This window comes from Salmo salar, chromosome ssa13 (genome assembly GCF_905237065.1).
Source record: "Salmo salar chromosome ssa13, Ssal_v3.1, whole genome shotgun sequence".
NCBI classification, from domain to species: domain Eukaryota; kingdom Metazoa; phylum Chordata; class Actinopteri; order Salmoniformes; family Salmonidae; genus Salmo; species Salmo salar.
Genome location: NC_059454.1, coordinates 106,012,975 through 106,036,546, shown reverse-complemented (window position 1 = coordinate 106,036,546; position 23,572 = coordinate 106,012,975). Strand labels below are relative to the sequence as shown.

The 23,572-nt window shown below is 44.0% G+C and overlaps 1 protein-coding gene across 6 annotated transcripts in view; it reads right to left on the bottom strand.

Moving 5' to 3' along the window:
* Nucleotides 1–23,572, bottom strand: part of ptpn13 (protein tyrosine phosphatase non-receptor type 13) — a 144,635-nt gene that overhangs the window by 19,481 nt on the left and 101,582 nt on the right. For 3 of the 6 annotated variants that reach the window (XM_014138916.2, XM_014138917.2, XM_045692625.1), the window contains 13 exons: nt 23,102–23,264; nt 22,704–22,855; nt 22,433–22,579; nt 22,100–22,239; nt 19,432–19,544; nt 14,924–15,034; nt 9,336–9,446; nt 7,657–8,156; nt 6,954–7,088; nt 4,607–4,700; nt 3,637–3,722; nt 1,538–1,691; nt 1,071–1,291 (listed from right to left, as the gene is read on the bottom strand). In XM_014138916.2, coding sequence (XP_013994391.2) covers nt 1,071–1,291; nt 1,538–1,691; nt 3,637–3,722; nt 4,607–4,700; nt 6,954–7,088; nt 7,657–8,156; nt 9,336–9,446; nt 14,924–15,034; nt 19,432–19,544; nt 22,100–22,239; nt 22,433–22,579; nt 22,704–22,855; nt 23,102–23,264 — 2,127 coding nt within the window. The remainder of the gene's footprint in view (nt 1–1,070; nt 1,292–1,537; nt 1,692–3,636; nt 3,723–4,606; nt 4,701–6,953; nt 7,089–7,656; nt 8,157–9,335; nt 9,447–14,923; nt 15,035–19,431; nt 19,545–22,099; nt 22,240–22,432; nt 22,580–22,703; nt 22,856–23,101; nt 23,265–23,572) is intronic. The other 3 variants (XM_014138918.2, XM_014138920.2, XM_014138919.2) reach the window with 3 other exon arrangements.

Genomic DNA, 23,572 nt, shown 5'->3' with positions numbered 1-23,572 from the left:
ATATTATTGCTTTTTTATGAGAAAAATGGCATAAAAATTTATTTTAAACAGCGGTTGACATGCTTCGAAGTACGGTAATGGAATATTTAGAATTTTTTTGTCACGAATTGCGCCATGCTCGTAACCCTTATTTAACCTTTCGGATAGTGTCTTGAACGCACGAACAAAACGCCGCTGTTTGGATATAACGATGGATTATTTTGGACCAAACCAACATTTGTTATTGAAGTAGAAGTCCTGGGAGTGCATTCTGACGAAGACAGCAAAGGTAATAACATTTTTCTTATAGTAAATCTGACTTTGATGAGTGCTAAACTTGCTGGGTGTCTAAATAGCTAGCCCTGTGATGCCGGGCTATCTACTGAGAATATTGCAAAATGTGCTTTCACCAAAAAGCTATTTTAAAATCGGACATATCGAGTGCATAGAGGAGTTCTGTATCTATAATTCTTAAAATAATTGTTATGTTTTTTGTGAACGTTTATCGTGAGTAATTTAGTAAATTCACCGGCAGTGTTCGGTGGGAATGCTAGTCACATGCTAGTGTAAAAAGCAGTTTTTTTATATAAATATGAACTTGATTGAACAAAACATGCATGTATTGTATAACATAATGTCCTAGGGTTGTCATCTGATGAAGATCATCAAAGGTTAGTGCTACATTTAGCTGTGGTTTGGGTTTATGTGACATTATATGCTAGCTTGAAAAATGGGTGTCTGATTATTTCTGGCTGGGTACTCTGCTGACATAATCGAATGTTTTGCTTTCGTTGTAAAGCCTTTTTGAATTCGGACAGTGTGGTTAGATTAACGAGAGTTTTATCTTTAAAATGGTGTAAAATAGTCATATTTTTGAAAAATTGAAGGTTTTGCATTTCTAAGGTATTTGAATAACGCGCCACGGGATTACACTGGCTGTTGAGTAGGTGGGACGCTTGCCCATAGAGGTTAAGTCATGTAATATTGGCATACAAGGGAGTCAGTTCTTCAACTGAAAAAGCCATTTGAAACCCCACCCCCTAATGTAACCTATTGTTTGACTGATTGATCAATATTGAAAGGTTACATACGTGCTGGGAGAGTCCTTTGAGGGGCGTCTGGTTGACACGGAGGATGACATCACCCACGTTGATGCGTCCACTCTCAGCGGCAGGTTGCCCAGGGAAAAGCTTCTTGACCCGGACCATGCTGGAGCCGTTACCAGTGGTCTGGTCAGGGAGGATCTCCTCTCTACTGAAGCTGAACCCGAGGCCTGATGAATTCTTCAGCAAGGGCACCTCAAATACATTGTCTTGAGGACAGGAAGACAAGAAAACTTTGTGTATTTGACTGCTAACTCTCTCGGACATCATACACACCCGAGATACTGGTAGGAGCACAGGGTCAGCTGCAGAGTAACGCCCCTGGAGCAAATTAGAGTTTAAGTGCCTTGCTCAAAGGGCACAACGGCAGTAGGGCACAATGTCATAATCAAACATTATACATCAAAGACTAGCAAATGAGTGTTTGAATGAATGAGTGTGTACTGTACACTCACTATCAGTGATGAAGCTGTACTCTGGCTGGGCTTTGGGCGGAGCAGCCTCTTGTGCCGGTTGCTGTTGGTCGCTGGGAGGGGTGCACTGAGGTGTCAGAGGGGCGTGGATACGGTCCGCAGGGAGCTGACCCTTCTCTAACAGCAAGTGGACCATCTGAAGAACGGATGAAGGGAGGAGCGGAGCAGAAGAGGAGAAGCAGAGGAGCAGAAGGGGAGCAGAAGGTGAGGTGCGGAGGAGAAGGGGAGGAGTGGAGAGTAACACCACTGGTCAGAAAGCACAAGGAGTCTCAAATAGGAGAAGACACCATAAGCCTATATAGTAGATACAGTTGACGTCGGAAGTTTACATACCTTAGCCAAATATATTTAAACTCAGTTTTTCACAATTCCTGACATTTAATCCCAGTAAATATTCCCTGTTTTAGGATCACCACTTTATTTTAAGAATGTGAAATGTCAGAATAATAGTAGAGAGAATTATTTATTTCAGCTTTAATTTCTTTCATCACATTCCCAGTGGGTCAGAAGTTTGCATACACTCAATTAGTATTTGGTAGCATTGTCTTTAAATTGTTTAACTGGAGTCAAATGTTTTGGGTAGCCTTCCACAAGCTTCCCAGAATAAGTTGGGTGAATTTTGGCCCATTCCTCCTGACAGAGCTGGTGTAACTGAGTCAGGTTTATAGGCCTTGCTCACACACGCTTTTTCAGTTCTGCCCACAAATTTTCTATAGGATTGAGGTCAGGGCTTTGTGATGGCCACTCCAATACCTTAACTTTGTTGTCCTTAAGCCATTTTGCCACAACTTTGGAAGCATGCTTGGGGTCATTGTCCATTTGGAAGACCCATTTGCGACCAAGCTTTATCTTCCTGACTGATGTCTTGAGATGTTGCTTCAATATATCCACATAATTTCCCTTACTCATGATGCCATCTATTTTGCGAAGTGCACCAGTCCCTCCTGCAGCAAAGCACCTCCACAACATGATGCTGTCACCCCTGTGCTTCAGGGTTGGGATGGTGTTCTTCAGCTTGCAAGCATCCCCCGTTTTCCTCCAAACATAACGATGGTCATTATGGCCAAACAGTTCTATTTTTGTTTCATAAGACCAGAGGACATTTCTCCAAAAAGTACGATCTTTGTCCCCATGTGCAGTTGCAAACCGTAGTCTGGCTTTTTTATGGCGGTTTTGGAGCAGTGGCTTCTTGCTTGCTGAGCGGCCCTTCAGGTTATGTCGACATAGGACTAGTTTTACTGTGGATATAGATATTTTTGTACCCGTTTCCTCCAGCATCTTCACAAAGTCCTTTGCTGTTGTTCTGGGATTGATTTGCACTTTTCACACCAAAATACGTTAATCTCTAGGAGACAGAACGCACCTCCTTCCTGAGCGGTATGACGGCTACGTGGTCCCATTGTGTTTATACTTGCGTACTATTATTTGTACAGATGAACGTGGTACCTTCAGGCGTTTGGAAATTGCTCCCAAGGATGAACCAGAATTGTGGAGGTCTACAATTTTTTTTCTGAGGTCTTGGCTGATTTATTTTGATTTTCCCATGATGTCAAGCAAAGAGGCACTGAGTTTGAAGTTAGGCCTTGAAATACATCCACAGGTACACCTCCAATTGACTCAAATTATGTCAATTAGCCTATCAGAAGCTTCTAAAGCCATTAAATCATTTTCTGTAATTTTCCAAGCTGTTTAAAGGCACAGTCAACTTAGTGTATGTAAACTTCTGACCCACTGGAATTGTGATACAGTGAATTATAAGTGAAATAATCTGTCTGTAAATAATTGTTGGAAAAATTACTTGTGTCATGCACAAAGTAGATGTCCTAACCGAGATGTCCTAAAACTATAGTTTTAGGACAAGACATTTGTGGAGTGGTTGAAAAACGAGTTTTAATGACTTCAACCTAAGTGTATGTAAACTTCCGACTTCCACTGTAGACGCTGGAACTTGCTAAACAAGCTAAACTGTCTGGTTGAATCATACCGTAGTAGGCAAGGCAATCAATCACCACCATAGGTAAGTGGAAATAAGATATAACTCCATGAAAGTGAACTATCGCTTTAACAGTGACTGTACTGACCTTTCCAGTATCTCTGAGGGTCTCCACAGCCTGCTTGTGAGTGGTTCCTTCCAGACTCTTCCCATTGACAGCCACCACCCTGTCACCTAGTAACAATAAAGACAGGTATTACACTGAATGTACAAAACATTAGGAACACCTTCCTAATACTGAGCTGCATCCCCTTTTGCCATCAGAACAGCCTCAATTCGTCGGGGTATGGACTCCACAAGGTGTCGAAAGCGTTCCACAGGGATGCTGGCCCATGTTGACTCCAATGCTGCATGTCCTTTGGGTGGTGGAGCATTCTTGATACACGCTGGAAACGAGTGTGGAAAAACCCAGCAGCGTTGCCGTTCTTGACCCAACCCGCTGCGCCTGGTGCCTACTACCATACCCTGTTCAAAGACCCTTAAATATTTTTTCTTGCCCACTCACCCTCTGAATGGCACACATAAACAATCTGTGTGTCAATTGTATCAAGGCTTAAAAATCCTTCTTTAATCTGTCTCCCGCCTTCATCTACACTGACTGAAGTGGATTTAACAAGCGGCATCAAATAAGAGATCAGAGCTTTCACCTGGACTCACCTGGTCAGTCTATGTCATGGAAAGAGTTGTTAATGTTTTGTAGACTCAGTGTAAATAAACAGTCTGACTCAGCAAACACCAGTCAAGCATTAAGGTGCTGACAACATGATACCACGGCAGGTTTGGTGGGAATCCTCCATGCTGGCTGCAGTCCATCAGGGTAATGTTCAGTAGGGTACACCATGGCACAGGGTTTTGCTACGGAAAATGTAAATCTGTGTTCTTATTGTTCAGGTAGTACTCCCCATTTCTAAATGTTTTCTCCCTACTGATGTGTTAATCAGGCACCAAATGGAACAACACAGAGGGAACTACCTAGACATGCCCAATAAGAAACCTTTGTTTTAAAACGTTTTGCTACGGTGTGCCTTACTGAACAGGACCTAGGTGCTATAGCTTACCCTTCTGGATCCTTCCGTCCAGTTCCGCAGCTCCTTTAGGGATGATGGCCTTCACATAAACCCCTCCATGCTTCACACTGGTATTCACTCCACCCTGAGGAGAACAGGTCGTGTCACTACAGTCAGCCAGACAGAGGGAGTATAATGCTGTAATCACTACAGTCAGCCAGACTCCTAGAGGGAGTATAATGCTGTATTCACTACAGTCAACCAGACAGAGGGAGTATAATGCTGTATTCACTACAGTCAATCAGACAGAGGGAGTATAATGCTGTATTCACTACAGTCAGCCAGACAGAGGGAGTATAATGCTGTATTCACTACAGTCAGCCAGACTCCCAGAGGGAGTATAAATGCTGTATTCACTACAGTCAACCAGACTCCCAGAGGGAGTATAATGCTGTATTCACTACAGTCAGCCAGACTCCCAGAGGGAGTATAATGCTGTATTCACTACAGTCAGCCAGACAGAGGGAGTATAATGCTGTATTCACTACAGTCAACCAGACAGAGGGAGTATAATGCTGTATTCACTACAGTCAGCCAGACAGAGGGAGTATAATGCTGTATTCACTACAGTCAGCCAGACTCCCAGAGGGAGTATAATGCTGTATTCACTACAGTCAACCAGACTCCCAGAGGGAGTATAATGCTGTATTCACTACAGTCAGCCAGACTCCCAGAGGGAGTATAATGCTGTATTCACTACAGTCAGCCAGACAGAGGGAGTATAATGCTGTATTCACTACAGTCAGCCAGACAGAGGGAGTATAATGCTGTATTCACTACAGTCAGCCAGACAGAGGGAGTATAATGCTGTATTCACTACAGTCAGCCAGACAGAGGGAGTATAATGCTGTATTCACTACAGTCAACCAGACTCCCAGAGGGAGTATAATGCTGTATTCACTACAGTCAGCCAGACAGAGGGAGTATAATGCTGTATTCACTACAGTCAGCCAGACAGAGGGAGTATAATGCTGTATTCACTACAGTCAACCAGACTCCCAGAGGGAGTATAATGCTGTATTCACTACAGTCAGCCAGACAGAGGGAGTATAATGCTGTATTCACTACAGTCAGCCAGACAGAGGGAGTATAATGCTGTATTCACTACAGTCAGCCAGACTCCTAGAGGGAGTATAATGCTGTATTCACTACAGTCAGCCAGACAGAGGGAGTATAATGCTGTATTCATGTCGTCCACAGACTGCCGGTCTATGGGGTTATTAGTGGGGTTGTATTATACAGACTGCCGGTCTATGGGGTTATTAGTGGGGTTGTATTATACAGACTGCCGGTCTATGGGGTTATTAGTGGGGTTGTATTATACAGACTGCCGGTCTATGGGGTTATTAGTGGGGTTGTATTATACAGACTGCCGGTCTATGGGGTTATTAGTGGGGTTGTATTATACAGACTGCCGGTCTATGGGGTTATTAGTGGGGTTGTATTATACAGACTGCCGGTCTATGGGGTTATTAGTGGGGTTGTATTATACAGACTGCCGGTCTATGGGGTTATTAGTGGGGTTGTATTATACAGACTGCCGGTCTATGGGGTTATTAGTGGGGTTGTATTATACAGACTGCCGGTCTATGGGGTTATTAGTGGGGTTGTATTATACAGACTGCCGGTCTATGGGGTTATTAGTGGGGTTGTATTATACAGACTGCCGGTCTATGGGTTATTAGTGGGGTTGTATTATACAGACTGCCGGTCTATGGGGTTATTAGTGGGGTTGTATTATACAGACTGCCGGTCTATGGGGTTATTAGTGGGGTTGTATTATACAGACTGCCGGTCTATGGGTTATTAGTGGGGTTGTATTATACAGATCAGATGTATCTAAGTCGTGTTGTTAACATGACATATCACCATGATAGACTACATGACTCAAGTTGAAAGAACCTTTAACAATAATAATACCACTTATTCACAGGGAAAATTACACTGCTGGTCACTTCAGCAAATCAAAGTGGTCATGCAGGCAGTGGCACAACATCTAAGCAGGCATTAGTAAAACCACGATTAAACTGGTGGGTCATCCCAGGGTCAAATGATCCTACTGTAATCTGTACCTACAGCGGCAGTGTCACCATGTTTGAATCCTCATCCATACAACATGTCTGTTTGAGAAAATGTGCATGCAGAGACGCAAAGCAATCTACAAATCCCACAATGAAAGTCAAGCAGCAGAGCGACGGTAGGCACCAGAGCTACAGGAAAACACATACACCAGTCACGAGGAAAGAAAAAAAAAACAAAACAAAACAAAAAGAACCTTTCAGAACAGTACCAGAAACAGTACACTCAGTAACAGAACCGTGACACTCCGGAACAGTACCGTGACACTTATGCCCAAGCTGCTGTCCTTTTTAGACAGCTCAACGTCAAACAGATCTCCAGGAGAGAGACTACTGACCCCTGGGACATTGCCACTTAACCCTCCCACGCTGCCGTTGGGGAGAGGAGTTAACTCCTGTAAACAGAGAACATGGCAGTAAATGGAACGTTGGGGTTGTTGCCAGGCAACAGACATGCAGAGAGAATAACAGGAAGTAGTTTTAGAGGAGGGGGAGGAATTGGTATAGGAAGTATAACATAGGAAAGGATAAAAAGATGCAGCCATACTATAACGCTGTATTGCATTTGTTAAAATTCTAAAACGCAATGACATGTAGCCAGACATGATTAAACAAAACATGCAATTAGTTTGTAAAAAACGTCAAGCATTTGAGAGGTTGTTTGTTAACTGCATGCATCTTTGTAGTGGTATTGTATAGTCTACCTTGAGGACACCGACAAACATATGACTAAATACTTGGGACTGTTTCTCAGGTAGTTTTCAGGTGATTCACAAGATGTTGAACATTATTCGCCGTACATGTTGCTCTTGAATTTGATCTTGTAGCCTACTGACTTCCAGACATGTCAAAAGCACCAAAACACCACCAATGAAAAACTCTCCATTACAGGTAACTGAAACAGAGCTGGCACCTGTTGAACTCTTGTTAAAGTTGTCAGAAAAAACCCCGGCCCCTACCTACCTTTTTAAACTTTGGTTTGTCTTGACTACTAGAGTACGTCTCCTCATCCATTTCAGAGTCCCCTCTATCTGAATAGTCTGGGTCTTTAGGGACCTCAGGGATCTTAGCTTTCCTGGTTTTGGGTGGCAACGCCGGTGGAGACGCTTTGAGTGGGTCGAAGGTCAAGGCGATGTTGTTGGTTCGATCCTGGTGATGGAGTATGGATACGGGTACTGAGGCAGCTTCAGTGGGCAGGGTGCGATGGGGGTGGGTGCCGTTGACGGGGGTCTGGAGGGGTGCATTGGTGCTCTCGGTCCTGGAGTCCTGTGAGCGGAGGCTGCTCTGGCGTGGGACTGTGGAGACAGACGACGAGGAGGAGGTGGTGGTGGGGAGAGGAGGGCTGGGGGATCCTGTTCCTGCCTCCTGTTCCTCAATTGAAGACTCAAAGTCCAGGTCCTGTTGTCGCTGTCCGGAGACCGTCAGAGGAGCCTGGGGTTTATAAACAAACCCTGACGGAGGCGCTAGAGGAGACAGACAGGAATACTGGTTATGATTGCACTGCTACTGATTATAAAGCGTGACATAGGCACTTATAGTGCCTCAAACATCTATAACTACATTCATAAAGGATACTAGTTACAAGATTGCTCTACCGCTAACCCCAGCCAGTCAGACCTGGCGCTAACCCCAGCCAGTCAGACCTGGCGCTAACCCCAGCCAGTCAGACCTGGCGCTAGCCCCAGCCAGTCAGACCTGGCGCTAGCCCCAGCCAGTCAGACCTGGCGCAAAAAAACACATTCTGTGACGTGCTCTGTTTTTTGGTGGCATGAAACTTTCATTAGACCAATGAAATTGCCGAACGGGTTAAGGTCAAACAACTTTTTTGTTTACTGTTTAGATTAAATCGAGCGCTCTCAAACTTCCCATCATTCTGATTACGGTAGTCATTTTGTCACCCTCATCATGGCAAAGACACGGAGAAATGCATATGATGTAGCTTTCAAGTTGAAGGCAATTGATCTGGCTGTTGGAAAAGGAAATAGAGCTGCTGCACGGGAGCTTGGTCTTAATGAGTCGATGATAAGACATTGGAAACAGCAGCGTGAGGAATTGACTCAGTGCAAAAAGACAACTACCGGTAAAGCTTACTGCTAATTTTTTGTTACAAGCCGTGTTTCGTTAAAGCCTATTTATTTTTGTTACAAGCCGTGTTTCGTTAAAGCCTGTGTAAAGTTCATTTGTTTCAATGTACCGGTAGGCACCTGCGGCTTATAGACATGTGTGTCTTATTTATGTTCAAAATAATATATATTTTTAAATTCAGTGGATGCGGCTTATATTCAGGTGCGCTTAATAGTCCGGAAATTACGGTAACTATAATGACCATAATCCATTGCGCCTGTTTTTCCCGGCTCAGACAGAGACGGCTCAGAGAGTGAGAGTCATTATTTCATAACGCATTTAATGTTAAAAATAAATAATCTAAAACTGTTTGAAACTAAATCACCTTAAAGCACTAATCTCTCAGCACTAATAATGGAATATAATGCACAACAAGAGGTGCTTATAACTACTCATAAACATCTATAATAACTACATAAATACATCCAAAGAGCATTTCTCTGGGCTGTGAGCGATACATAATGCATTATAATGCACGACATAGCTGCTAATAACTGCCCATAAACGTTTCTAACTACCTTCATAAAGCCTCTCTCTGGGTTGAGACACCACCAGCGTGACATCATCGGTGGCAGCGGTGTGTGGAAGGCCCTCTAGGTTCACCTCATTCACAGAAATCAGACGGTCCCCTGCAGAACACAACACACACTGGTACTGTCACTCACACTGCACATACTGGAGCAATCTGGAGTCATCTATTCCACACAATTCACATATGGCTCTCTGAAAGTTAAAGTAAGACTTCCTGATGGATGCAAAAGACACCTTTCTGAACCACTTACACACTATATATATATATATATATATATATATATACACACATACACTGCTCAAAAAAATAAAGGGAACACTTAAATAACACATCCTAGATCTGAATGAAAGAAATAATCTTATTAAATACTTTTTTCTTTACATAGTTGAATGTGCTGACAACAAAAATCACACAAAAATAATCAATGGAAATCCAATTTATCAACCCATGGAGGTCTGGATTTGGAGTCACACTCAAAATTAAAGTGGAAAACCACACTACAGGCTGATCCAACTTTGATGTAATGTCCTTAAAACAAGTCAAAATGAGGCTCAGTAGTGTGTGTGGCCTCCACGTGCCTGTATGACCTCCCTACAACGCCTGGGCATGCTCCTGATGAGGTGGCGGATGGTCTCCTGAGAGATCTCCTCCCAGACCTGGACTAAAGCATCCGCCAACTCCTGGACAGTCTGTGGTGCAACGTGGCGTTGGTGGATGGAGCGAGACATGATTTCCCAGATGTGCTCAATTGGATTCAGGTCTGGGGAACGGGCGGGCCAGTCCATTGCATCAATGCCTTCCTCTTGCAGGAACTGCTGACACACTCCAGCCACATGAGGTCTAGCATTGTCTTGCATTAGAAGGAACACAGGGGCAACCGCACCAGCATATGGTCTCACAAGGGGTCTGAGGATCTCATCTCAGTACCTAATGGCAGTCAGGCTACCTCTGGCGAACACATGGAGGGCTGTGCAGCCCCCCAAAGAAATGCCACCCCACACCATGACTGACCCACCGCCAAACCGGTCATGCTGGAGGATGTTGCAGGCAGCAGAACTTTCTCCACGGCGTCTCCAGACTCTGTCACGTCTGTCACGTGCTCAGTGTGAACCTGCTTTCATCTGTGAAGAGCACAGGGCGCCAGTGGCGAATTTGCCAATCTTGGTGTTCTCTGGCAAATGCCAAACGTCCTGCACGGTGTTGGGCTGTAAGCACAACCCCCACCTGTGGACGTCGGGCCCTCATACCACCCTCATGGAGTCTGTTTCTGACCGTTTGAGCAGACGCATGCACATTTGTGGCCTGCTGGAGGTCATTTTGCAGGGCTCTGGCAGTGCTTCTCCTGCTCCTCCTTGCACAAAGGCGGAGGTAGCGGTCCTGCTGCTGGGTTGTTGCCCTCCTACGGCCTCCTCCACATCTCCTGATGTACTGGCCTGTCTCCTGGTAGCGCCTCCATGCTCTGGACACTACGCTGACAGACACAGCAAACCTTCTTGCCACAGCTCGCATTGATGTGCCATCCTGGATGAACTGCACTACCTGAGCCACTTGTGTGGGTTGTAGACTCCGTCTCATGCTACCATTAGAGTGAAAGCACCGCCAGCATTCAAAAGTGACCAAAACATCAGCCAGGAAGCATAGGAACTGAGAAGTGGTCTGTGGTCCCCACCTGCAGAACCACTCCTTTATTGGAGGTGTCTTGTTAATTGCCTATAATTTCCACCTGTTGTCTATTCCATTTGCACAACAGCATGTGAAATTTATTGTCAATCAGTGTTGCTTCCTAAGTGGACAGTTTGATTTCACAGAAGTGTGATTAACTTGGAGTTACATTGTGTTGTTTAAGTGTTCCCTTTATTATTTTGAGCAGTATATATATATATATATATATATATATATATATATATATATATATATATATATATATATATTATACACATACAGTTGAAATCGGAAGTTTACATACACCTAAACCAAATACATTTAAACTCAGTCTTTCACAATTCCTGACATTTAATCCTAGTAAAAATTCCCTGTCTATGGTCAGTTAGAATCACCACTTTATTTTAAGAATGTGAAACGACAGAATAATAGAAGAGAGAATTATTTATTTCAGCTTTTACTTATTTCATCACATTCCCAGTGGGTCAGAACTGAATTAGTATTTGGTAGCATTGCCTTTAAATTGTTAAACGTTTTGGGTGGGCTTCCACAAGCTTCCCACAATAAGTTGGGTGAATTTTGGCCCATTCCTCCTGACAGAGCTGGTGTAACCGAGTCAGGTTTGTAGACTTCCTTGCTCGCACACGCTTTTTCAGTTCAGCCCACAAATTTTCTATGGAATTGAGGTCAGCGCTTTGTGATGGCCACTCCAATACTTTGACTTTGTTGTCCTTAAGCCATTTTGCCACAACTTTGGAAGCATGCTTGGGGTCATTGTCCATTTGGAAGACCCATTTGCGACCAAGTTTTAACTTCCTGACTGATGTCTTGAGATGTTGCTTCAATATATCCACATCATTTTACTTCCTCATGATGCCATCTATTTTGTGAAGTGCACCAGTCCCTCCTGCAGCAACACACCCCCACAACATGATGCTGCCACCCCCATGCTTCACGGTTGGGATGGTGTTCGTCGGCTTGCAAGCCTCCCCCTTTTTCCTCCAAACATAACGATGGTCATTATTGCCAAACAATTATATTTTTGTTTCATCAGACCAGAGGACATTTCTCCAAAAAGTACGATCTTTGTCCCCATGTGCAGTTGTAAACCGTAGTCTGGCTTTTTTATGGCGGTTTTGGAGCAGTGGCTTCTTCCTTGCCGAGCGGCCTTTCAGGTTTTGTCGATATCATTTTACTGTGGATATAGATACTTTTGTACCGGTTTCCTCCAGCATCTTCACAAAGTCCTTTGCTGTTGTTCTGGGATTGATTTGCACTTTTCGCACCAAAGTACGTTCATCTCAAGTAGACAGAACGCATCTCCTTCCTGAGTGGTATGACGGCTGCGTGGTCCCATGGTGTTTATACTTGCGTACTATTGTTTGTACAGATGAACGTGGTACCTTCAGGCGTTTGGAAATTGCTCCCAAGGATGAACCAGACTTGTGGAGGTCTACAATTTTTTTTCTGAGGTCTTGGCTGATTTCTTTTGATTTTCCCATGATGTCAAGCAAAGAGGCACTGAGTTTGAAGTTAGGCCTTGAAATACATACACAAGTACACCTCCAATCGACTCAAATGATGTCAATTAGCCTATCAGAAGCTTCTAAAGCTATGACATCATTTTCTGGAATTTTCCAAGCTGTTTAAAGGCACAGTCAACTTAGTGTATGTAAACTTCTGACCCACTTGAACTGTGACACAGTGAATTGTAAGTGAAATAATCTGCCTGTTAATAACTGTTGGAAAAATTACTTGTGTCATGCACAAAGTAGATGTCCTAACTGACTTGGCAAAACTATAGTTTGTTAACAAAAAATGTGTGAAGTGGTTGAAAAACAAGTTTTAATGACTCCAACCTAAGAGTATGACTTCAACTATATATATATACACACACAACAGTATCAGTGAAAAGTTTTAGAACACCTACTCATTTAACGTTTTTTCTTTATTTGGCCATTTTCAACATTGTAGAATAATAGTGAAGACATCAAACCTATAAAATAACACATATGGAATCATCTAGTAATCCAAAAAAAAGTGTTAAACAAAGCAAAATATATTTTACATTTGAGATTCTTCAAATAGCCACCCTTTGCCTTGATGACAGCTTTGTACACTCTTGACACTCTCTCAACCAGCTTCATGAGGTAGTCACCTGGAATGCTTTTCAATTAACAGGTGTGCCTTCTTCAAAGTTCATTTGTGGAATTTCTTTCCTTCTTAATGCGTTTGAGCCAATAGGTTGTGTTGTGAGAAGGTAGGGGTGGTATACAGAAGATAGCCCTATTTGGACCAAGTCCATCTGAATCTCAAATATATTTTGAGTTGTTCAACACTTTTTTTTTTAAGTTACTACATGGTTCCATGTGTTATTTCATAGTTGTCTTCACTATTATTCTACAATGTAAAAAATAGTAAAAATAAAGAAAAAACCTTGAGTTGGTGTGTCCAAATTTTTTGACAAACATTGTCAGTAGAATGGCCTTACTGAAGAGCTCAGTGACTTTCAACGTGGCACCATCATAGGATGCCACCTTTCCAACAGTAAGTTCATCTGATTTCTGCTCTGCTGGAGCTGCCCCGGTCAACTATAAGTTGGCTGGCCTGCACAGAGCCCTGACCGCAACCCCATCGTACAACTTTGGGATGAATTGGAACTCCTACTGTGAGCCAGGCCTAAATCGCCCAACATCAGTGCCCGACCTCACTAATGCTCATGTCTGAATGGAAGCAAATCCCCGCAGCAATGTTCCAACATCTAGTGGAAAGCCTTCCCAGAAGAGTGGAGGCTGTTATAGCAGCAATGGGGGGACCGACTCCATATTAATGTGCATGACTTTGGAATGAGATGTTGGACGAACAGGTGTCCACATTATTTTGGTCATGTAGTGTATATTACACAAGTAGAAGCAGGTGTCCACATTCTTTAGGTCATGTAGTGTATATTACACAAGTAGGAGAAGGTGTCCAGGTTATTTAGGTCATGTAGTGTATATTACACAAGTAGGAGAAGGTGTCCAGGTTATTTAGGTCATGTAGTGTATATTACACAAGTAGGAGAAGGTGTCCAGGTTATTTAGGTCATGTAGTGTATATTACACAAGTAGGAGAAGGTGTCCAGGTTATTTAGGTCATGTAGTGTATATTACACAAGTAGGAGAAGACCCTTGGCTGGTTTCAAAGACATGGTGCAATACATGTTAGACATCAAGTGCATTTTCTAAATAATGCTATATTATACAATATATTATTATACAATATATTATTATACAATTTATTATTATACAATTTATTATTATACAATGCATTATATTATAAAATATATTATACAATGCATTATATTATACAATGCATTATTATTATTAAATATATACATTATTATGATAATACACATTACATTATTATTATTAGCAGTAGTACACACTACATTATTATTATTAGCAGTAGTACACACTACGTTATTATTAGTAGTATTATTACACACTACATTATTACACTTACTTATTATAATACACTACATTATTATTATTATACTACACTACATTATTGTACTACATTATTACACTACATTATATTATTATTACACACAACATTAGTATACTACATTATTATTACACACTACATTATTACAAACATTACATTATTATTACACACTACATTATTACAAACATTACACCCTAAATTATTATTAGACACTACATTATTACTACTACACACTACATTATTATTACAAACATTACACTACATTATTATTACTACATTACAAACATTACACTACATTATTATTACTACTATACACTACATCATTATTATACATTACATTAGCATTATTATTATTATTATTACTACATTATTACAAACATTACACACTACAGTATTATTATTATTATACATGATGTTCTCACTGACCTGGCTTGAGGCTACCATTGACATCAGCAGGACCCCCAGGAGTTATGGAGCTGATGAATGTGCCAAGATCAACATGACCAGAGTTTTGCCCCCCTACTATCTGTAGTAACCCTGTAGTAGACAGACAGCAGGTTAGTATGAACAGATCAACATGACCAGAGTTCTGTTCCTCTACTATCTGTAGTAACCCTGTAGTAGACAGACAGCAGGTTAGTATGAACAGATCAACATGACCAGAGTTCTGTTCCTCTACTATCTGTAGTAACCCTGTAGTAGACAGACAGCAGGTTAGTATGAACAGATCAACATGACCAGAGTTTTGCCCCCCTACTATCTGTAGTAACCCTGTAGTAGACAGAGAGACAGCAGGTTAGTATGAACAGATCAACATGACCAGAGTTTTGCCCCCCTACTATCTGTAGTAACCCTGTAGTAGACAGACAGCAGGTTAGTATGAACAGATCAACATGACCAGAGTTCTGTTCCTCTACTATCTGTAGTAACCCTGTAGTAGACAGACAGCAGGTTAGTATGAACAGATCAACATGACCAGAGTTCTGTTCCTCTACTATCTGTAGTAACCCTGTAGTAGACAGACAGCAGGTTAGTATGAACAGATCAACATGACCAGAGTTCTGTTCCTCTACTATCTGTAGTAACCCTGTAGTAGACAGACAGCAGGTTAGTATGAACAGATCAACATGACCAGAGTTCTGTTCCTCTACTATCTGTAGTAACCCTGTAGTAGACAGACAGCAGGTTAGTATGAACAGATCAACATGACCAGAGTTCTGTTCCTCTACTATCTGTAGTAACCCTGTAGTAGACAGAGAGACAGCAGGTTAGTATGAACAGATCAACATGACCAGAGTTCTGTTCCTCTACTATCTGTAGTAACCCTGTAATAGACAGAGAGACAGCAGGTTGGTATGAACAGGTACTCATGGCTCTAAAGTGCAACCAATTTGGTCACATATGCGACTAAATATTTTGCTGTGTGACCAGGAGTTTTATTTTGGGAGCACTGTGTGACTATGAAAAAAAAATTGCCCAGATAATAATGAGGTCAACAGATCTGACCCATATTATGGGTACAACATCAGCTTCCTGTAGCAGATCGCCGAGACCGCATGTTCTAAAACTGCTCTGGCGTTGACATAGTTAACCATTTGTTCAGTCGTGTTACTTCATTACTAGCTAGCTAACAACCTGGTAACTTTACCAGTACATTCAGGGCCACAGAAAGTAAGGAAGAGGGATATCTTCTTCAGAAGATCAATGATCATAGCTGTGAATGAATGACAGATCTTGTGCATGTCATCATCACAAATCTGATGTTTTTATTATTCTATATATTATTATTATTATTATTATTATTATTATTATTATTATTATTATTATTATTATAATACCGTTCTTTTTCTCCCCAATTTTCATGATAACGATCTTGTCTCATCGCTGCAACTCCCCAATGGGCTCGGGAGAGGCGAAAGTCAAGTCATGCGTCCTCTGAAACATGACCCACCAAGCCGCGCTTCTTAACACCTGCTCGGTTAACCCGGAAGCCAGCCGCACCAATGTGTCTGAGGAAACACTGTTCAACTGATGACCGAGGTCAACCTGCAGGCTCCCGGCCCGCCACAAGGAGTCGCTAGAGCGCGATATACATTTAAACAGTACCACAATCAAGTCAAAACATCAAGGTTGAATTAAGTTGACTGAGGATTTCCTGTCCCACTGACCATAACACATTAAATAATAAGAAGCATGTTACAGGAAACTGGGTAAGCTAATAACACACTATGGTGAGCACATCACTCCGCAAGATAAATGACCTACATGATTAAATACATGAACTAAGTGTGAATGGACAGCATTATCTGCTGTGGGTGTGTGTCTGTACGCATTCTCTCTGGTCTATCACAGAGACTGATGTAATTCACTGTTCTGCTCTCTAACTGGGAGCAGCCTGTATGTATGACGTAGTGAAGAGGTTTAAACAGGCTGATAGCTTTAGCACATCTATATATCACTGTCATCCAGCACAACAGAAGCAGGTGTGTGTGTGTGTGTGTGTGTGTGTGTGTGTGTGTGTGTGTGTGTGTGTGTGTGTGTGTGTGTTGGCCAGTGGCTAATGGGAGCTAACACAAGGTAAGCTAGGGTAAAAGGTCACGATACATTCTGGTGCCAAGCAGGAGGCTATTCAACTGGGGAGCCCTGGTCCAATTTAGTGCACTATATCGGGAATAGGGTGCCATTTTGAGGGAACAGGGTGCCATTTTGAGGGAATTGGGTGCCATTTTGGCCACACATGGGGAACAGAAGCCAGAGTTATGGAACTCTACCAATGAGACTTAGTGTTGTTGCAGTTACTTACCCCTATATAACTGAGGCTAAATGTAGCTAAAAACCCACACTCACTAGACTGATCAGTGTCCCAAATGGCAACCTATTCCCTTTATAGTGCACTATAAAGTAGTGCACTTTAAAGGGAATAGGGTAGTAGTGTACTATAAAGGGAATAGGGTAGTAATGCACTATAAAGCAGTGCACTATAAAGGGAATAGGATGCCATTTAGGATGAAAACAGTAGCTTGTTGAGAATGAGACAGAGCCCAAGGAGAACCTACTACTGCCGCTAGTCAGAGAGACAGGCGCTGACGCCCGTCAGAGAGAGAGAGAGAGAGACAGGCGCTGACGCCCGTCAGAGAGAGAGAGAGAGAGACAGGCGCTGACGCCCGTCAGAGAGAGAGAGAGAGACAGGCGCTGACGCCCGTCAGAGAGAGAGAGATAGACAGGCGCTGACGCCCGTCAGAGAGAGAGAGATAGACAGGCGCTGACGCCCGTCAGAGAGAGAGAGAGACAGGCGCTGACGCCCGTCAGAGAGAGAGAGAGAGAGACAGGCGCTGACGCCCGTCAGAGAGAGAGAGAGAGACAGGCGCTGACGCCCGTCAGAGAGAGAGAGAGAGAGACAGGCGCTGACGCCCGTCAGAGAGAGAGAGAGAGAGACAGGCGCTGACGCCCGTCAGAGAGAGAGAGAGAGACAGGCGCTGACGCCCGTCAGAGAGAGAGAGAGAGAGACAGGCGCTGACGCCCATCAGAGAGAGAGAGAGAGAGAAGGCGCTGACGCCCGTCAGAGAGAGAGAGAGAGACAGGCGCTGACGCCCGTCAGAGAGAGAGAGAGAGAGACAGGCGCTGACGCCCGTCAGAGAGAGAGAGAGAGACAGGCGCTGACGCCCGTCAGAGAGAGAGAGAGAGACAGGCGCTGACGCCCGTCAGAGAGAGAGAGAGAGACAGGCGCTGACGCCCGTCAGAGAGAGAGAGAGAGACAGGCGCTGACGCCCGTCAGAGAGAGAGAGATAGACAGGCGCTGACGCCCGTCAGAGAGAGAGAGATAGACAGGCGCTGACGCCCGTCAGAGAGAGAGAGAGAGACAGGCGCTGACGCCCGTCAGAGAGAGAGAGAGAGACAGGCGCTGACGCCCGTCAGAGAGAGAGAGACAGGCGCTGACGCCCGTCAGAGAGAGAGAGACAGGCGCTGACGCCTGTCAGAGAGAGAGAGAGACAGGCGCTGACGCCAGTCAGAGAGAGAGAGAGACAGGCGCTGACGCCAGTCAGAGAGAGAGAGAGACAGGCGCTGACGCCCGTCAGAGAGAGAGAGACAGGCGCTGACGCCCGTCAGAGAGAGAGAGACAGGCGCTGACGCCCGTCAGAGAGAGAGAGACAGGCGCTGACGCCCGTCAGAGAGAGAGAGACAGGCGCTGACGCCCGTCAGAGAGAGAGAGACAGGCGCTGACGCCCGTCAGAGAGAGAGAGACAGGCGCTGACGCCCGTCAGAGAGAGAGAGACAGGCGCTGACGCCCGTCAGAGAGAGAGAGACAGGCGCTGACGCCCGTCAGAGAGAGAGAGACAGGCGCTGACGCCCGTCAGAGAGAGAGAGACAGGCGCTGACGCCAGTCAGAGAGAGAGACAGGCGCTGACGCCAGTCAGAGAGAGAGACAGGCGCTGACGCCAGTCAGAGAGAGAGACAAGCGCTGACGCCAGTCAGAGAGAGAGACAGGCGCTGACGCCAGTCAGAGAGAGAGACAGGCGCTGACGCCAGTCAGAGAGAGAGACAGGCGCTGACGCCAGTCAGAGAGAGAGACAGGCGCTGACGCCAGTCAGAGAGAGAGACAGGCGCTGACGCCAGTCAGAGAGAGAGACAGGCGCTGACGCCAGTCAGAGAGAGAGACAGGCGCTGACGCCAGTCAGAGAGACAGGTGCCGACGCCAGTCAGAGAGAGAGACAGGTGCATGCTCACACCTGGAAAGGGAACAAACGGGTATGGTATGTATGCCTTCCTGAATACAAGAAACATCCTCACATGGTTACTAGTCATAATACATGGCGTTGGAGAACGTTCACACAGACAGACAGTGTTGGCACAGCCAAGGCCAATGTCAAAGCAAACAACAAAAAACAGAAAGACAAGCACAGCATGTCTCATAGCAACCAGAAAAAGAACCTGACCTACGACATCAGCATGTCCCGTCTCTTCCACGGAGGAGGAGGAGTCAGACTCTTTCTGGAAGCTCTTAAGACTCCAGGCGGTGCTGCCGTGCGATGCTGAGGAGCCAAACCTTCTGTTGAGGAGAGAGAGAGAAGAGAGAGGAAGGAAGGAGAAAGAGCATTAACACCCTTCTACAGAGCCTCTACAGAACATGGTCTTTTTGTTACTATTCAATCCAGGGTGAGGGGGGTGGCAAACTGGTCTAGGACAGCCCAAACTATACTGCTGTATTAAAAGAGAAAGTCTTAGGATAGAACTAACTCCATATTCAGATGGTAGTTAACAATCTGTCTGGAAGCAAAAACAACAGAGAGAGACTGTGGCTGAATACAACAAACCCCTTCACCGATTAACATGATGTTAATATGAAGCCCTGTTATAGTTTACGGGTCAGAACCAAACGCCTTTTTAAGAACAGAGCAGAACGTCCTTCCATTCCAAAAAGCCCCAAAACAAAATCCGGCGGGAGGAAGATATGAGGGAAGACAGAAAGTACTGTCAACTCAGCACTGAACCAAAAAGGCCCTCCCTCTCCTCTCCTCTCCTCCCCTAGAGGGCTAATTAAAGGCATGACTAGACAAAGACTAGAACACTCACTGATCCACAGACAAAAGAATGAAGAGACATTACATAGTAAAGAGTCTGCTGTGGCGCTGAAGGTAGGCAACCCCTGCCCTGCTCTAAGGTCAGCTCAGTCCAGTGACGACACATCATTCAGGGCAGGTGGGGCTGAGGGCCACGTTTTTTTTGCCTATTTTGCATGTTATTTTGGCATTAATACGTGTCACATATCAGTTTTCAAACAATGCAAAAAAATAAATAAAAGGTTGATAAAGCCTCCATACAAACATGATCTCTTTTTTGCTTTCTTGAGTAAGGCAGCTCCAAAATACAGGTGTTTCAGCCTAGCTCAGTGCTTTCTGTGGTGGTGGGGCAGCCAGCGGGAAATACTGAGCGTAGGGGTTGGTAATGTTCTCTAGTTGCACTGTGATTGGCTCAGTGTTCTGTCACTCATGGGGACACTATGTCACTGCCAAATCTAAGGGTAGAGCTAGAAAATTCAAGCCCCTTGGGTGCTGCCATAGAGTTACATTAGAAGTGCACATCGGCCATAAGCATTATACAATAAGTTCGAAATCACAAATTCAACAATGAGTGGTTTGGAAGGAATCAGTGGTTATCTGCAAGCAAATTTGCCTGCGAAGGACCGCCGCACCACCTTCCTGTTCAAGTGAGCACAACAAGGCGAGTCAAAAAATGTATTGCATGCTGCTGCATAAATGATGTAATATGCCAGGGAGATATGTATACTGTAGCTAAGAAAGTAATACTAAGTGTATGTTGTGTAGTAAGCTGTTAGTAGCCTCACCCTAATAATTTGGTCTATTTTCCTCTCTTAATTTCGCCTACTGTTCTGACTTGGTGGTGCACATGTAGCCTAAAGCCTGTTTTAGAGAAATGTAATCATTGAATATTGCAAGAGCTTTCATTGTCTGCTTATATGACCCCTTTATTTATCCTATGCTTCTGACTTAGTGTACAGGGAGAACACTATTGCCCATGTTCTGAATTCTGGCGCTGTACATTTCAAAAGTGCTGAACAAATCGTTTTATTGACTACGTCCATCCTCGCGCATTAGTGCCTTAATCGAAATTACGGATTGCCTCTTACCCGCTTGTCCTCCTCTTATGCCATAGTTTGTACATCTCAATTGTCAGTAGAAACCACATTTGTTTAAGTCAGCCATTTCAGCTATGTTTATTTTTTTTTTGAAAGCAGTAAATGAGGCTGAATGAACTGTTTCGCTGCCATTCAAGGCTCTGCTGACAGCCATGTGTAGCAGTGGTAAGGTGTTGGTACTGCTGTTGGGACTCTGCTGTTGGAACAGCTTTATGTGGGCACCGTTTGTCACCGTTATAGTGCAATTAATGTATTGTTTAGTGTTGTGACTTTGCTGGCATTCACCACCCCCCCATTTGTTTGTTTGCCCCACCAAGATTTACATGTTAAAAATGGCCACCGGCTCAGTCAGGACGACACAGTGCTGTCTGCTGCAATAATAACCGTCTTTATTCAAAAGCTCGGGTTGTTTCTATGGAGCACCAAAACATTGCCTGACAAAGTTAGATTCTGCTTTCAATGAAGAGTAGGCTGGAGAATGAAGCAGAACCCATGACAAGAGCTGGGATTGGCCTGGCAGGTAGTCTAGTGGTTAGAGCGTTGGGCCAGTAACCGAAATGTTGCTGGATCAAATCTCCGAGCGGACAAAGTAAAAATCTGTCGTTCTGCCCCTGAACAAGGCAGTTAACCCACTGTTCCCCGGTAGGCCGTCATTGTAAATAACAATTTGTTCTTAACTGACTTGCCTAGTTAAATAAAGGTTAAATACAATAAATAAAAGTATTGTTATTGACTAAGCATTTCACTGTTAGTCTACACCTGTTGTTTACGAAGCACGTGTCTAATAAAACGTGATGATTTTATTAGACACAAACACACCATTTTCCAAAATGTTTTATTGTTATCGTAAATTATACAGTAATCCATCTTCTAAATCAATATCATGGGATGGTCTCTCCCTTTAACTGAAGAGGCTTAGGTGAGCGCTTAAAGGATAGGCGACTCACCTATCCTGCTGGTAAGCTACAGAGATGGAGTCTGTATCGGAGCTGGCTCGATGGTGGGAGTCCAGGAGCTGGGCATGGTTCACAGCAGACTGAGACTGGCTGTTGAAGGAGACTGTACGGTGCTCTGGAGATTCAGGCACCTGGATAGAACCATACATGGATAGATTCAAATATTTTAATAGCTGCTTGGATGGAACTTTATTAATCTCAGATGGGAAAATGTCATACAGCAGTGGATAAAAACACACACAACAAAAATAATAAACACAAAGTCAGGAGCCATAAGAAGTGCCATAGACATCCATAAGACAGCATGATTAAATGGCATCATACCTGGCCCAGGTTGTGGTGTGATCTGCTCATCATTAGCCGGGCATTGGAAGGGTGGTGGTGATGGGGGCCGAGGCCGGAGTTGAACCCAGGGAAGAGCACCTCTTCCTGGGCATGGAGCCGGCCGCCAGGGGCCTTGTTCAGGGCCACCTGAGATAAAAACATTTGTTGTTTTTCACAAAAAAAATGGATGTAATTAAAACTACACACCACAAAGAACATAGAGGACTGGGGATTGGACCAGGGATTTCTAAAGATGTAAAACATCAATTACCTCTGAGTAGGAAATCCTCTTCAGGTCTGAGTCTGAGTGTGCGGAGCGGGCTGAGGAGCTAGGGGTCAGGCTGGCAGAGCTCACGGCTCTCCCCATCCCCTCCACCCCCCCCTGACCCAGAGAGTACTGCAGGAGGTTCAGTGGAGAGTTCTCTGTGGAACAGGGAGAAGTACCAGCTAGGATATTATGAGAAGACATTATCAGGGGGTCTTAAATGCTAAATCGTATACAATAATTCATATAACTGAAGTGTAAAATAAAGTAAATGTTTACTATGTCTCCACCCCATAAGTAGGTTAACAGAATCAGTTAAATTGTTCTATTGTTTAGGATGAGGACATGTGACAAAGCTCATGTAGACATGCTGTAGTTAAGATCACCACCTCCCTCTGTCTCACCTAAGTCCTGCAGCTCCTGGTTGTTCTGTCGGGCCTTCGTCTGGAGGTGGAACTTGTGCTGAGCAGAGCAGAGGCACAGCAGGTACTGACAGGTCTTGTTGCTGTCTGTCTGGAACAGGTGTTTGATCCCGTCTGACGTGTTCTGAAGACAGATCTTCTTCTTCTGCAGAGAAACGGAAGGATACGAAAAGTGAGAGAGAGAAATACACAGGAAACAGGAAAATAATTGCATTCCAATGAGTGGAGAAATTTTACAAAGCAATGCAGAAAAGAAACAGGGTACATTACAAAGCAATGAGTGAGAGAAACAAGTACACCAGACTAGAGGCTTCACTTTTATCATTTATAGACTAAGTCTTTTGAAATGTTGAGATGAATTAACATATTGGATTTATAGAGCACCTATCTAGTAGTTCAAAGCCTTTAACATAAGTATGAAAAATCACCTCATCGGCCCCACCCAAAATGTTT